Below are 14,021 nucleotides of genomic sequence, written 5' to 3'. Positions count from 1 at the left end.
TTACAGTTAAATGTTCTTGCTGTGTTCAAATGCCTATCTAGTGGCAGAAATTCCACTGCTACACCCCAGTTCTAAACAGCAGCAGCCTTCATATTGTTGTCATGTTACTGCATACAGCAGATCCAATATACAGCCTCTGATGCAGACAAAAATACCAGTTTGACTCATTATACCTTCAATCTTACAATTTAAAAGATAACAGCTAAGCCAGGCCCACCAGTCACTGCTTAAATAAAAGCCAGTAATTCAAACTATTACCATCCTTGGTCAAACGTTCTTTCAATGACCTGTATGAACATTAATACTACTAACAAATGATCAGTACTAGTGTCTTAGATAACAAGCAGCATTACAATACTAGCAATTACTGAATTGTGGTTAAAATAGAAGAGTTGAATAAAGGTCTTTACAGATCAACACTACCACCAATATACAGATACTTCATAGATCTGGCTGTAGAGTAGGAAAGGTGTTCTACATTAACTCATAAAAATGCAAACCTTAACCCATCTCCCATTGCTAAAAGCAATACACTAAAATATGATAATCCTAACTGGAAACATGCAAATTTTAGTACCCCTGACATACAAAAATATTACTTGAAAGTATAAACATCCCTCTTCCCTCTATGCCACAACTCAATCAGGCACACTAAAAATAATACTATCATACCCAGAGAATAACAAGGTCATTACATTTGGTGGCCTAATTATTAACTGGTATGGCCCACATAAGTCCAATATCAGTAGATTCTTCCAACTAAACAATGTAGCCCAGAAAAAAAATAAAATCATATCTACCAAAAGCACATGTGAAAGTTTGATTATTGACAGACTTATAACAAATATTTCTGAAAAGCTTCAAGCAATGCTCCTAGCCCCCCTCCCCCACTAATCCACTGCCCAGTTTTTACTACATGAACACTAACAGCAGCAAAACCATTCTTTCAAACCATTCTTCCCAGGAATATTCATGATGGTACACATGATTCATTGTTGACTGCATCATAGCAGATGGGCAGGTCCTCAACCTGGTGCTCATAATCCCACAGTAGCTATAGCAATATTTTTTCATTTTCTGCCAATTCACAAAAAATGTGTTTCCTTCTTAGGCAAAGATGAAAAATCAGGAAAAGGTTATTGTGACTTACACATGAACTCAACAGAAGCAATCCTTCCAATCAAACTTTATTATACTTCTTAAACTAAATACTGATACAAGAATTGCATTTGCTACTGATGCTGCAAAGACAGCTTTCATTAGGCATAGTCAGGAGCAGCAATGTAGTAATCCCTAACTATTCTGGCAAACTAATAAGCAAATTGGCACAGATAAGCTATTTCCCAAAGTGCACAGTAAAATTCATGCATACTGAGCAACTTAAATGATCTTAGAAATCACATTTCTTCCTTCACATACACTTTTAAATACGGTATTTCATACAGTTCTTTCCACACTATCACTCCCCCTGCATCAACATCTATACCATCATTCATTTTATTTACAAACTATCACCAGAAAATCAACTAGATCTTGCTAAGCATTTTTAATAGAGCTGTAATCCATGCTTTCACTGCCTTCATTCTAGACTTCTATACATCATCCAGTTTGGTCCAGAAAAAACTACTTATTCACATTTTTAATCTCACCCTTACTACTAAAATTGTCAAACCAAATGTTAAAAATTATTTTATAATACCCCCTCCCTAAAGTATCTCACCCCATCGTGGTTAATGATTATAGGTCCATAGCAAATGTTCATCCACTGGTGAAAGGCCTTGAGAAACTGGCATATAATCAAAGGTTGGATTACATTACAAAATTCAATACACTTAGTGAGAGGCAACATGGCTTTAGACCCAATTACAATACCATCACTAACTTATGCAAACTGATCAACTGTAGGAAAGAGTGAACTGACAGCAGCAATATGTAGGCATCAAATATGTTTTTGAAAAAATACTGATCATAACTAACTCATGAACAAGCTAGAGCACATTGGTTTTGCTCCTGAAATATTGCAATGGTTTGACAACTACCTGTGTTACAGAACTGAGTTCACATATGTGATAACAGCAAAGGGACTGGCAATTTCTCAAAAGGTACCACACAGATCTGTAGTTGACCAAATTCATTTTCACTTTTTATTAATGACATGCCATCCCGATTTAGTGCTGTTAAAAGCCTACAAAGATCCTAATCAGCTCAGAGCTTCATAATGATTTATCTGCTGTTTGAAACTATTTGAAACTGGAAATGTAAAAACAGACTAATGATTAATACTTACAAATCAGCTGTTATGCTGTTTCATGCACATACAAAACTAGAGCTAATGAATACCTCATTATTACTAATTAAAGGTCTAGATAATACTCCTATATCTTGTGCCATCACTCAAAAGTATGTGGAAATTATGCTGGTCCAAATACTGACCTTGAAAAACACAAAGAACAGCAGATCAGTAATTAACCAATTGAAAATATCATGCAGACAATTTCATCCTTTATCCTTAGACACTTGATGGACAATTGCAATCAACATTTTGCTACCAAGACATAAATATGATGCAGCTATGATACAAACTGCAGAGAATAAGATTCTAAAATGTATACATCTGGACCATTGTCATCAGCAGCACTCTGTCACCTTTCAGAAAACTAAGTGGTTGCCAGTGGTGGCTAGGGTTAATTTACTACACAGTATCCTCATTATAAAAATTACAAAATAATTTTGAAAATCTGTAAACAGTTTCTTTACTAAGGGTATACTGGGGATAATCATCATCATCTCCATCATCACCTTCATCACCACCATCATTGCTGCCATTATCATCATCACGGTAGTCATCATTTTTCTTTTCGCTTTATTTCTCAGTGAGTATACTTTTTATTTTTCACATTCATCAAGCAACTTATACTCGGGTAGGGTAAAAGAAATACTGTGCCAGTAACTATGTATGTATCCTGTTCACACTTTGTATTTCTATAATTTATTCTTTATTTATTTATATACTGCTGTATGTTTACTGTTGCCATTTGGCATGGGTTATGACATATAATAGCTCAGTGTTTAGGATCAGTTTATTCACCTGGTTAAAAGGAAAATAAATAAATATGCCTTACTACGTTTTATTTATGACTACCTTTTCATCACAAAGCATATACATTCTTATGGCACTGCGCTACAACTTTCCCATACATACAGTGAAGATAAATACACACAGAGTCTTTCATTTACAGAGCTTACATACAGAAGTGTTTTTAGCTTGGAAGAGGGAAAATTAGGAAAAAGTTAAGCTGTTGACTGTTGGTCCTACAACATTTCATAACATTAAAGTTTCAATAAATATATGTATATGTAGTAGCTCATTCAAAAATTGGGTGCTGCCTTGTAACCAGTTTGAACTGTAAAACCTTGACATAAGCAGGTTTGCACAGAAGTGTTACAAAAAGAAATCCCTGACAAGAGTTAACCCAGACAAATGGAAGGCATTTAAACATATGATATCACCATCACACCTGCATTTGTTTCTGTTTCTTATTTTTATGTACATCTATTGTAACTTACGCATTACAGTAGGGCTTTTTCTCGTATCCCTTGTAATTGTTCATGTTCAGTGTCATCTTGCAAACCTCGCAGTGAAAACATCCTTTGTGCCAGTACTGTTTAACAAGAAAGATATGATTAAGGTGAGCATATTTACCTCGTGTAGACTTTAATTCAGTATCATTTTCCAGCAAATAACTGTTTTTCTGTAAGCACGCCTAACCAGTTACAGTTTGTGCATACAGCAATATAACGTACATTGTCAAGAGATATTTGTAACATAATACAGCATGAAATGATACTAAGAACAACAAGTGGGAGTATTCAAGAATATAAAGACAACATTGTCACTTCTCTGGTGCCAAGGAGAGTAAACTTTTACTTGTAAAATAATAGCATAGGCTTTGCTGTGTCTGTTAAGTCAGTAAATGTCATCCCTTTCTAAACCAGGTATCCATGGCCATAACTATTACTTAACCATGCATTTTTATTTACATGGCTTCGTACAATATGATTACCTGCGCGCGCGGTTGGTCCTCCCAACTCCAAAAATGACGCATGATATGACTTAATCATCAGAACTTTTGAACTAGAGATGCTTCTAGAACTTGGACGTAGGACCAAATGAATCCCCACGTAAAGCTGTTCGTTCTTACTATGGTAGTGTGGGTCCTACGGCTGAGTGTCAGGTTTGAAAGGAATGCTTACTGACAGCATGTTTCCATCAACCCAGCAATGATACAATGCTTCAAATTCTCACTCCCGAGGGAAACCCCATTTGGAGCAATTCTTTCATAGTAAAGCTAACACTCATTCTACAATGTAAAAAACATGAAGTGTGACAACAGTATAAAAATGTAGCTGGTATATTATAAAAAACATATTACACGCGCTTCACCCCTCAAGCAAATGACAGGCAGGATACCCAAAGAGAGCACTTGAGATATTTACGCATTAGTCTACAGAAAGCCCTTTCATTTTTGCAGGGAGTAGGAATGCGTCAGATGCTAACATTCAAAAATATAAAAATCTAAGCTTTAACAATCTCTTGCCTCCTACGCACCTACGTTGTAAAGCTAGAATTTCTCTTTCCATCTTCATCATACCTGCAAAAATATTAATGTAATGCAGCACCAGAGCGATTCGTACTCAACAACCATTTTCCAGTAGCTATACACTGACATGGGTCAAGTTAGTCACCAATCACGCCTGACAGGTGCATTATTTCTATTAGCTGGTTAAAAGTTATTCTTCGGTATCTAAATCTTACTCTAGGAATACTTCGGAAGTAGTTTTTAAGACCACCTAAGACAATGAATCAGAAACAGCTGCAGAATTTGAAACAGTTCCTTGACAAACGCATAAGCTCATTCTATTACCTTATCCAAGCAGTTGACTTTTTCAGTGGGATAGACGACTTTGCCACAGCGGGCGCACGATGGGTTCATCTTCTCCTTTAAACCAAGTGCAATATTTCCAGTTAAAGGTGTGCACCGAGTGCGACTCTGCAGCTCACTCAGATGCTGTCACACTGCATAGAAAGCTGCAAAGGTTAGTGTTTGCACCTTCTGATGAAGATGATGTTGACAGTCGCTGCGATGGTGTTCAACAACACTCAGCTGTGATAAAATCAGGAAAAATGCTGTGGGTGACTCAACTCCCTGGATTTTTGCTTTACGCCTAGAAAAAGGCTGCAATGCAAAAGTTGACGAGAACGAGCACGTAAGTGCACCGGCTGAGGGAGCCGTGCATATGTAGTGAGTATTCTAACATCAAGTCGAGGCAAAGGTGTATAAATATAATACAAGCTAAAGATGACAGCCGAGTAGATTTACAGGAGGACTAGTCGTCATGTACATGATGTGATGACGACGGTTCATCCAAAAGTCCCTCACATGCTTCGCCAGTAAGTTAAATGTTTGGTTGATTCTCTTAGACACGAGGTTACCAGATCTAAGGAGTTAAAAAGGAGCTATCAGTCCCTAAAAATTCTCTCAGATACAATGTTACCAGGTCTGAGAAGGAGTTAAAAAGGAAACATCAATCCCTAAAAATGTTAATTAATGAAAAATGTCTGACAAACCATGCTTATTGCAGATTATGGCTGTATAAAATATCTAATCAAAACGACGCTGTATTGGATTAATTTAAATCTAATTTAAAACCCTTATACCTGACTTTAAATTAACAATATCTTGAAAAAAACTGCTGACCTTAGCCAAGTTTTTATTTCCGTTAGAAGGGGCATGTATACAATGTATTTGTATTACTATGCCCTTTGTTTACATTAGCCCCATATTATCAGTGGTTCTCAGGATTTAAATTGTTTTGCATTTTATAGATAGACTGTCATAATGTAACGTACAGGTGGGCAAACAGTAGTGAAGCCAGAATTGAACTTGGTTTGATTCAAGTCATAAAAATTGCCTCTTACATTACTACAGCAAACCTGAGGTTCAGTCATTAAGTTAACTATTGTGGCTTTACAAAATGTTTATTATGATTATAAGTGTCTTGGGTTGACTTTTGCATAAAGTGTCGATTTAGATCAAGCCAAATCAGACAAACCTGAAGCTGGACCCTGCCTCCAAAGACCTAGCCTGTGCTGACTGCATATTTGTGAACCACAGCAATTGAATATATGGAAGCCTACCTGCATCTTCTCCTTGCCTTCCAATTTCTCCTACAAATAAATGCCTGCAGAAAGTAGGGCATGCCCTGAAGATGATGTATGGTTTATTGTCATGTAGCACTCATCGGTGTTGTCATTTAACAGCTGAATATGCAGAAAACAAAGTAAACAAATAATATGTTCATGTGAGCAGTAAGAGTCCATTTTAAACACAAAAGATACTAGCAACATAGTAATGAAACAATATATGGACACTATGCAAACTGCATCGCATATTGCTAAAGGTTAGCATTTGCAACTCATTATAATACAACAGTGTAACTAAGGTAGCTGCCATTTTAACTGAAGAATCAGTGCTATCAGTGCTCATGTTTATCAAACTTAACAGTCTTATGTCCTGAAGTAGGTAAGTAGCTAACAGTCCACAAGAGTCAAAATAAGATACAAAGGATCTTGTGTTCAAGTATGTCATAAATGCATTTCTATTCTCCATAAATGATCCTAAATTCATATTCAAATGTTAAAAAGAACAATTTCAAAATTCAGTGGAAAATCTGTTTCAAACTCTTTGTAATCTCAGAGTAGAAATATCATTCTTTAATTTGATAATATTACTCATTAGTTTAAGTAATAATGTTCCATTTCATATTGTTGGACTTTAATTCTATAATTAAGGGAATACTGTTCAAAATGAATTTCATTAATTGGCATAAAGGATATTATGCCACCTGACTCATTTCAGATCTATATACCCAGCTGAATACAAGAAAAACCTGTATGTTCAAATATCAGTTAGATTTCACACTTACACTCTTACTACTGAATTTCTGAATGCACTATAAATATTCAAGCCGTTCAGCTGTGATGGCTACATTCATTCTGTTCTTTACGGCTCCAAAGAATTCATAATCTTCTATGAATAATATCATACATTTTTAACATGGACTATGCTGTGGCCAATATTGATATTATTAATATTGATAGTACCCAAGTCTTTATTTGAGACTGAAATAGAATATGGGAGTGCACAACTAATGCTTGATAGTCTCCTTACAGTTATATGTAAATATTATACCATTAAAAGCATACAATAACATAACATCACATAATGAAATTCTATCGCTGATGCATCAAAATGCATATGCATCTATAAATGTAACAATGCATAGCCAGAATACTGCAACAACTAAAAAGGTAATCGAGCAAGATAGCATTCTTCATAAACCTTATGTTGACTTGTTTATTGATATTAAATATAGTAAAACATTGATTATTCAATAATGAATGGAATAATGTAAAGTATTAAAACATTAGTCAAAATTATATTCAATATTAGACCACTGAATGTAGCTGAACGTATTGTAGCATGAACTTGAATCAGGGTGGTAAGTCATTATTCCCCTTTATAAAACGATGCCGATCCAAATTATCTGTTGCAAAAAAGATCTGAATGTCCGTTAATAGCTGTTATCAGGGCATATTCATCTTACAGTAACACTTGTAAAACTTTTGCTACATCAAAAGTAGCTGTTTTATGTATAAGTATAATCAATGTTCATGACAATTACTCAGGAGGAAATCTACAAGATAGGTTTTACAGAGACAAGGAATTCAAAGCATACGCATGCACAGAGAGCACATTTAACAAAAATCCTTTAACTCAGTTCAGATCCAGGTATGTGGTAGCTTTAGTGTGAAAAAACATTTTAATTATATAACCAAACACAGTATTAAGACTACTTTCTGTTGTTAATAGGGTAACCTTAAATGTTAGAACAAAGAAAGAGAGAATTAAGTATTTGGTTAAACTGTCTAACAGTGTTGTATAAAACATAAACTTCAATATTTTGCTTATATCATTGGTTAAGTTGCCTGATATTAATATAAAGTTATTTCTGATGTCAATTTAAAGTCAAGTTCAATGCTGATTTTTCTTTAACAAGTTTCCCAAAATGTTTTTGGATTTTGTCAAAACATAGTCTTATATTACTTAGTCTATTGTACTTGTTATTACAATTTATCCCATATTCTAGTGATCCTGTTACTCTATTTTGTTTGCTATATTTAAATCTGAATTTTTTTACCTAATGAAAAAAAAATGTTCATCAAATGAGCTCAAAATTTTTCCGTTCAGCAAGGTTTAGCAATCCCCATATTGTTTACCACTCAATCTAGCACACTAATATCATTTAGATAACCATGTATTAAAGTGCAAGCTCATATCCTATAATCTCAGGCTGTTGACTGTACTATAAGGTTATCATTCAAAATTTTAAGAACATTGCTTTCTGTTCAGAGCATCCCAATGTGACAGAATAAGTGCTATAGTGATAGCGTTACTTTGATTAGTATGCAGTGTATCTAGAGGTGTTGAACTCTTTGTTGTATTAAACGCTATCTATTCAAGATTATTCTTATTATAGACAGTAAGAGGACTTTAACCATGTTTATTATCAGATGAGCTCCTGGACCATTTAGTATTAGTGTAGTTCAAATCCCTTAAAGTAAGAAGGTATTTGCAAGATAGTAACAAGTTGGGTGAGGAGGGGGGCCTAATAGCAAACCACATCTTTGTACTAATACAAACTGACATCCATCCGTTTCTAAGTAATGAGAATTTCATAAATGTTGCCGCTCTTAAAAATAGGCTACTTTGATGTCAGACACTTTTATTTGTTATCAGTGCTGCTTTTGAAGGGGCACTACTGAAAATCATAGAATTTTGACCCCATTGTGCCACTAGGGGTCAGTAGCCTTAAGTCACTGGTGAGATGGTACTTGCCAAAGTAAGCAACAGCTTTTTGTTGACAAATTAAACTAGTCTTTATTCTTACCATTTAGTTATTTAGGAAAAATAGAGGTCAAAGATGTAGATTTAGCTGGCTTGATCTGGTATGATATAGGGCACAGATAATTCAAACTGCTTTCATTCAGTTTTGGGGAATGAGGATTTATAGATTGAGTAGACAGTGCTAATTTATAAGGTATAAATGTGAAATATTTGTTTGAACATTAGAATTCCATAGTGTTACAGCTGTAGTATCCATGTGTTGTTGCTTTAAGAATTCATATTGAATTATCTAGCAATCATTCTCCACACAGATAATGAATGAATGTTTTTGGACAAATTAATTTATAAGAGGTAATACTTTTGCCCAAAGCATTTTGGAATAGACTGAAATGGGCAATTTCATTACTACCTCAGGCCCATTCATACAAGACAATAGTCAAAAAGGGCCTTCATGCAACCAAGCAGTATGGCCTGCAATGCCACCACTGTTAGCCGTAGTTGGAAAATAAACGTTTTGCTATATTTGGAGATAAACCTTTTGGATACTTAATTGTTAAAGAAGTATAGAATTTCATGACTACCATACAGTCATCGACATATCTGGGTTACCAAAATGTGTTAGGAGACTGAATCCTCACAGCAATGTTAAACACATACTGATTTAAGTCTCTTTTGAGTTTCATTTGATAACGTAAGGTTGACTGGAAAGCAAGCAAATTTTCAAGTAATACCGTTAGGACAATCTATATCAAAGCCTTGACTAAATCAAATGATGTCCCTGGCAGCTGAATGTAATGATGATTTTCATTACTTACTTCTTTATGGATAACAACTATGTTTATCATGCAAGCACAGCCTTCCAAAAACCATGATGTTTCTGTACAAAAGGTGATAAGCTTCCTGTATTTTTAACTAACAGAGTGCACGCAAAGATGTTGCTAAACAGGCTATTGAAATGAATGGGGCAATTGGATCAGAGGTTGGACCATATATGGGTACATTACAGGGGCGGCTCGTGGCATCGGACTGCCGGACTGCAGCCCCCTCAGCTAAAAAGAAGAAATGTAAAAAAAAAAAAAAATACCTTTGCAGCTGTTTAATTTAAAAATTTGAGTCCGCGACTCAGAAGTACGCACATGCACACTTAACCTCCTCGGGCTACGGCGGTTTTAAACAGATTTTTTTTTTTGTTTGTTTTCATTGCAGCCCGGTGGTGTAATGAAGGCATCATTGTGATGCCCAAAAGTCTATGCGGTTCCAAACTGCATAGAATTGGAAGGGGCTCAGACTGCGATGTCCGCAGGCATGTCATGACGTGCTTGCTGGGCTAAAGGCTGCTGATTGGTTGTCGCTCTCTTCCCAGGCTTTATGTGCTGGGAAAAGAGCGAGAATAGTCAGTTGAGTTGTGGGCTTGACTTGTGGTGTCCAATTTTATTATTTGGCAATTGGCATTGGATTTTAATTTTTTTTTTATTTGGGCGGATTTTTTCAGCTGTGCTGTGCAGCCTGTGCTAGCCTAGCCTGAAGGAAGAAGAACAGAAGAAGAAAGAAGAAGAAAGAAAAGAAGTTAGAGAAGAAGAACAGAGTGGAAGGTGCAGAATTAAAGTAAGTATTGTAGTTCATGTAAATGTGCAGAGAATCCCACCCATCCAAGGTAGACACAAGTACTAGAGTGGCTTTTCATCTGTCCTTGATTTTTACAGAATGGTCTGGTTTCTGTCATATTTTTTGTACTGTTGATTTATGCTTATTACTCAAAGTGTCTGTTGCTCTGTGTTTAAGTAGCAATACTTTAATGACCATCAGGTAAGCTTGGCTGAGATTGCAAGATGCAAGTAAGCTTTAATAAGCATACTGTTAAAGAATTGCCAACATTGAAAGCCTTTTTGTTGCCATGTAGAGAATACTTAACTAGATAATGTATAAGTCTTGGGTATTGAAATGCATATGCCAGTATTTGTAATAAAGGACAGAATTACATTATTTTAAGAGTCTCATTACACTTGGAGACTTCCAGTCATCTCTGCAGGCTTTACCAGTAAACCGAATGCCAATCGCGTGGTCCATAACCTGTACAGTAATCCTTTTAAGCAATGTATCTTGAGCTTATTTCTTGTTTGCTTTTCATTTTTTACTTTGATCATGTTTTCCCCATGAAACAAGTAGATATCAGGCAGCAGGTCTTTTTTTGGATAAGGAACATTTTTACAAGTGGGGGCATCAGAGATTTCTACTTTCAGCATGTTACTTGTTACTTTAATAAAGCTGAATATAAATTATAATTAGAACTGCAGTGCAAGAAGTGGTTTGAGTTGAGTGCTGCTTGTTTTTCTTATACTTGATTTTGACTGGCATTCCATTAATGTATTTAAAAAAGTAATTTATTTTTTCATGCCTCACAACCTTTTTTGTTTCCATCTAGATATTACGCTGTCATGCAGCCAATGCATTGAAATATTTTTATTCTTCTACACTTCATTTTGTCTTGATTGGACTCTCATAATGACGGTTTGGCACCCAGGGCAGTATATTTAGTTTTTGTGGTTTGCTACTACGTGTGTGTGTGTGGTAGAGAATACCTCAGGCTTGAACCCTGTACCTTGTATGAAGGTGTTAAAGACCTGAATTCCCTACCCACCACCATTTGTAAAAAAAAATTGCACATTTTTGCCTCATATTTGATCTGATCTGTTCCTCATAATATCTGTGGTTTGTAAATGCTGCAATGTTTGATATTTGATAGTGCAATGGTAGCATTGTTGCCTCACAGCTGCAGGTTCTCAGGTTTGATTCTTGGCTGGGTTGCCTTCTTTGTGGGGTCTGTATCTTCTCCCTGTGTTTGTGTTGGTTTGCTTTTGTGTCCTCCCATGTTACAAAGACATGTCTGCATTATTTCTTCCTGGGCCTCTGCTGAACATGTTTTTTTTGTTCCAAGTCAGACTGTCCTGATTAACAAATGTTAAATAAAATTGACAGGCATTTGAATTTCAGACTTCTGGTTTCTGAAGGTTTAATTCATTGTATATTTGAAGGGGCAGTGGTAGTATTGTTGCCTCACAGCTATAGGTTTTCTGGTTTGATTCTTGGCTGGGGTGCCTTCTGTGTGGAGTCTGCATCTCCTCCCTGTGTTTGTGTGGATTTGCTCTGGTGCCCTGTCATTTTACAAAGACGTGTCTGCAGTATTTCTCCCTGGGTCTTTGCTGAAAATTGTTTTTGTTCTGTCAGCAGTAAAATTGACAGGTATTTGAATTTCAGACTTCATGTTCTTCAGAAAATACATAGTAACACAACCGTAACACAACCTTTTATTCTAGCAATTTTCTAAGTTTATAAGATGAATATTTGAAATTTGTCCCTATTTTTGGGACTGTATTCCCCCATTATTGGCTTTGTCCAGGTTTTTTGTGCTAAGGTTGACAGCTATAGCAAGAACTGAATTCACTGAATATGTTTGAGGGCTGTATTCCCTCATTCCTGGGTTTGTCCAGGTGTTTTGTACTAAGAGGTTGACAGCTATGGTGAGAACTGAATTCACTATATGATAGCCATTTAAGTTTCAGTCTTCATCTCTTTTACAAAGCAGCTGATTTGGCGTAGTGTTATGTTGCTCTGACTGTTTTGCACAGGGACCTTGGCGGTAAAATGTATGGTGGTAACACAGCATTTTATTCTAGCAACTTTCCAAGATTATACAAGCAATATTTAATGTATCCCTGGTTTTTGGGCTTTTGATCCCCCCCCCCAATACATTTTGGCTTTTTCCAGTTTTCTTGTGCTGCGAAGTTGAGATGCAGTTGAGTATTGAGTAGATTTTACAAGGAGCTGAGAGCTGCAGGGGAACAGAAGTTTAGTGTTGCTTAAGTGAAGTTAGTTTGCCTTGTTAATAGCACAACAGGTTGTATACTTGCTTTTGATGCAGAAGGCTGTGAGTTCTACTCCCACAAGGGGTGGATGCTGCCGTACTGAGAATGTTCTCCTTGATGAAGATACTAACTATGAGTCTGTTATCAGTTTGCCATCCATTTCCTCTTGCAATATTACTAGCTTATTGTTTTAATGTAATATAGGCAATTTATTCCTGAGGGGCAACAGACACTTTATTTTTCGATGAAACCACGAAATATAAAGGTGTTTGCTAGCAGCAACCTCTTCATTAGTTACAGATCTCTTTAATGTGGAATTATTTAGATGACTTTTACTTCTTCAGAGATTGTGCATATTTACTGATAATGGACTGTAGAATTGTGCATATTTACTGATAATGGACTGTAGAATTGTGCATATTTACTGATAATGGTGGACTGTGGAATTGTGCATATTTACTGATAATGGTTGACTGTAGAATTGTGCATATTTACTAATAATGGTGGACTGTGGAAGTCTGAGTAGACTTTTATAATAAATGTTCTGAACTGGGCAGTTTTGCCATTATGGGTGCATGCGTTTTGTTTCATTGCTTACTGGAAAAATGTTCAAACAAATTTAAAACACCCTCTAACAACTGTACTGTATTGTACAAGGAATATAATTTAGTACAATGAGGAAGGTGTATCAAAGAGCACATGTATGTTTCATATGCAAGGGGCCTATGATTTGAAAACAGCCCAAAATTAATCTTTATCTGACACTGGCAAAATGTATTTTCTTTGAATGTGGGTTTCAATGCTGTTTCAATGAATGTGAGTTTCAAGGGCAGAGAAGTTTTAATGCTAAGTTTTCATTGTGAGACTGCATTGCTTTGTTTAGCAGATGACTTAGTGTTTGTGCTGTAAAATACAAAATAAAACTTTCAAATGAAGTCCAACTCATCATAGAAGTAAAGCAGTATGCACATTAGTGTTTATGGTAAATGGAGTGAAATAGCCAAGTAATGGTTCATTGGAATGGCTGCAGAGGCTCCATTCAACCATGATTTTGTCAGGGGGGAAGGGCAGCAAACTCAGACAGGCCCAGCTGAACTATACCTCCCAACTGTCCAGATTTTCAAAGAATGAATAGATTTGTGCTTCTTATTTTTGGTTTGTTCTTCATAAAATTTGTAGTTTTCTGGCA

The 14,021-nt window shown here is 35.9% G+C and overlaps 1 protein-coding gene across 1 annotated transcript in view; it reads right to left on the bottom strand.

The window, feature by feature from the left end:
• Positions 1-5,310, bottom strand: part of LOC122796245 (LIM zinc-binding domain-containing Nebulette) — a 1,139,045-nt gene extending 1,133,735 nt beyond the window's left edge. Inside the window, exons 1-2 of the mRNA XM_044064566.1 lie at positions 4,926-5,310; positions 3,568-3,662 (exon numbers count right to left, since the gene is read on the bottom strand). Coding sequence (XP_043920501.1) covers positions 3,568-3,662; positions 4,926-4,994 — 164 coding nt within the window. The 5' untranslated portion in view covers positions 4,995-5,310. The remainder of the gene's footprint in view (positions 1-3,567; positions 3,663-4,925) is intronic.
• Positions 5,311-14,021: the final 8,711 nt, after the last annotated feature.

Source organism: Protopterus annectens, chromosome 3.part0, assembly GCF_019279795.1.
Source record: "Protopterus annectens isolate FY-2018-M chromosome 3.part0, PAN1.0, whole genome shotgun sequence".
In the NCBI taxonomy this organism is placed as follows: Eukaryota; Metazoa; Chordata; order Ceratodontiformes; family Protopteridae; genus Protopterus; species Protopterus annectens.
This window is presented reverse-complemented; position numbering and strand designations above follow the sequence as displayed.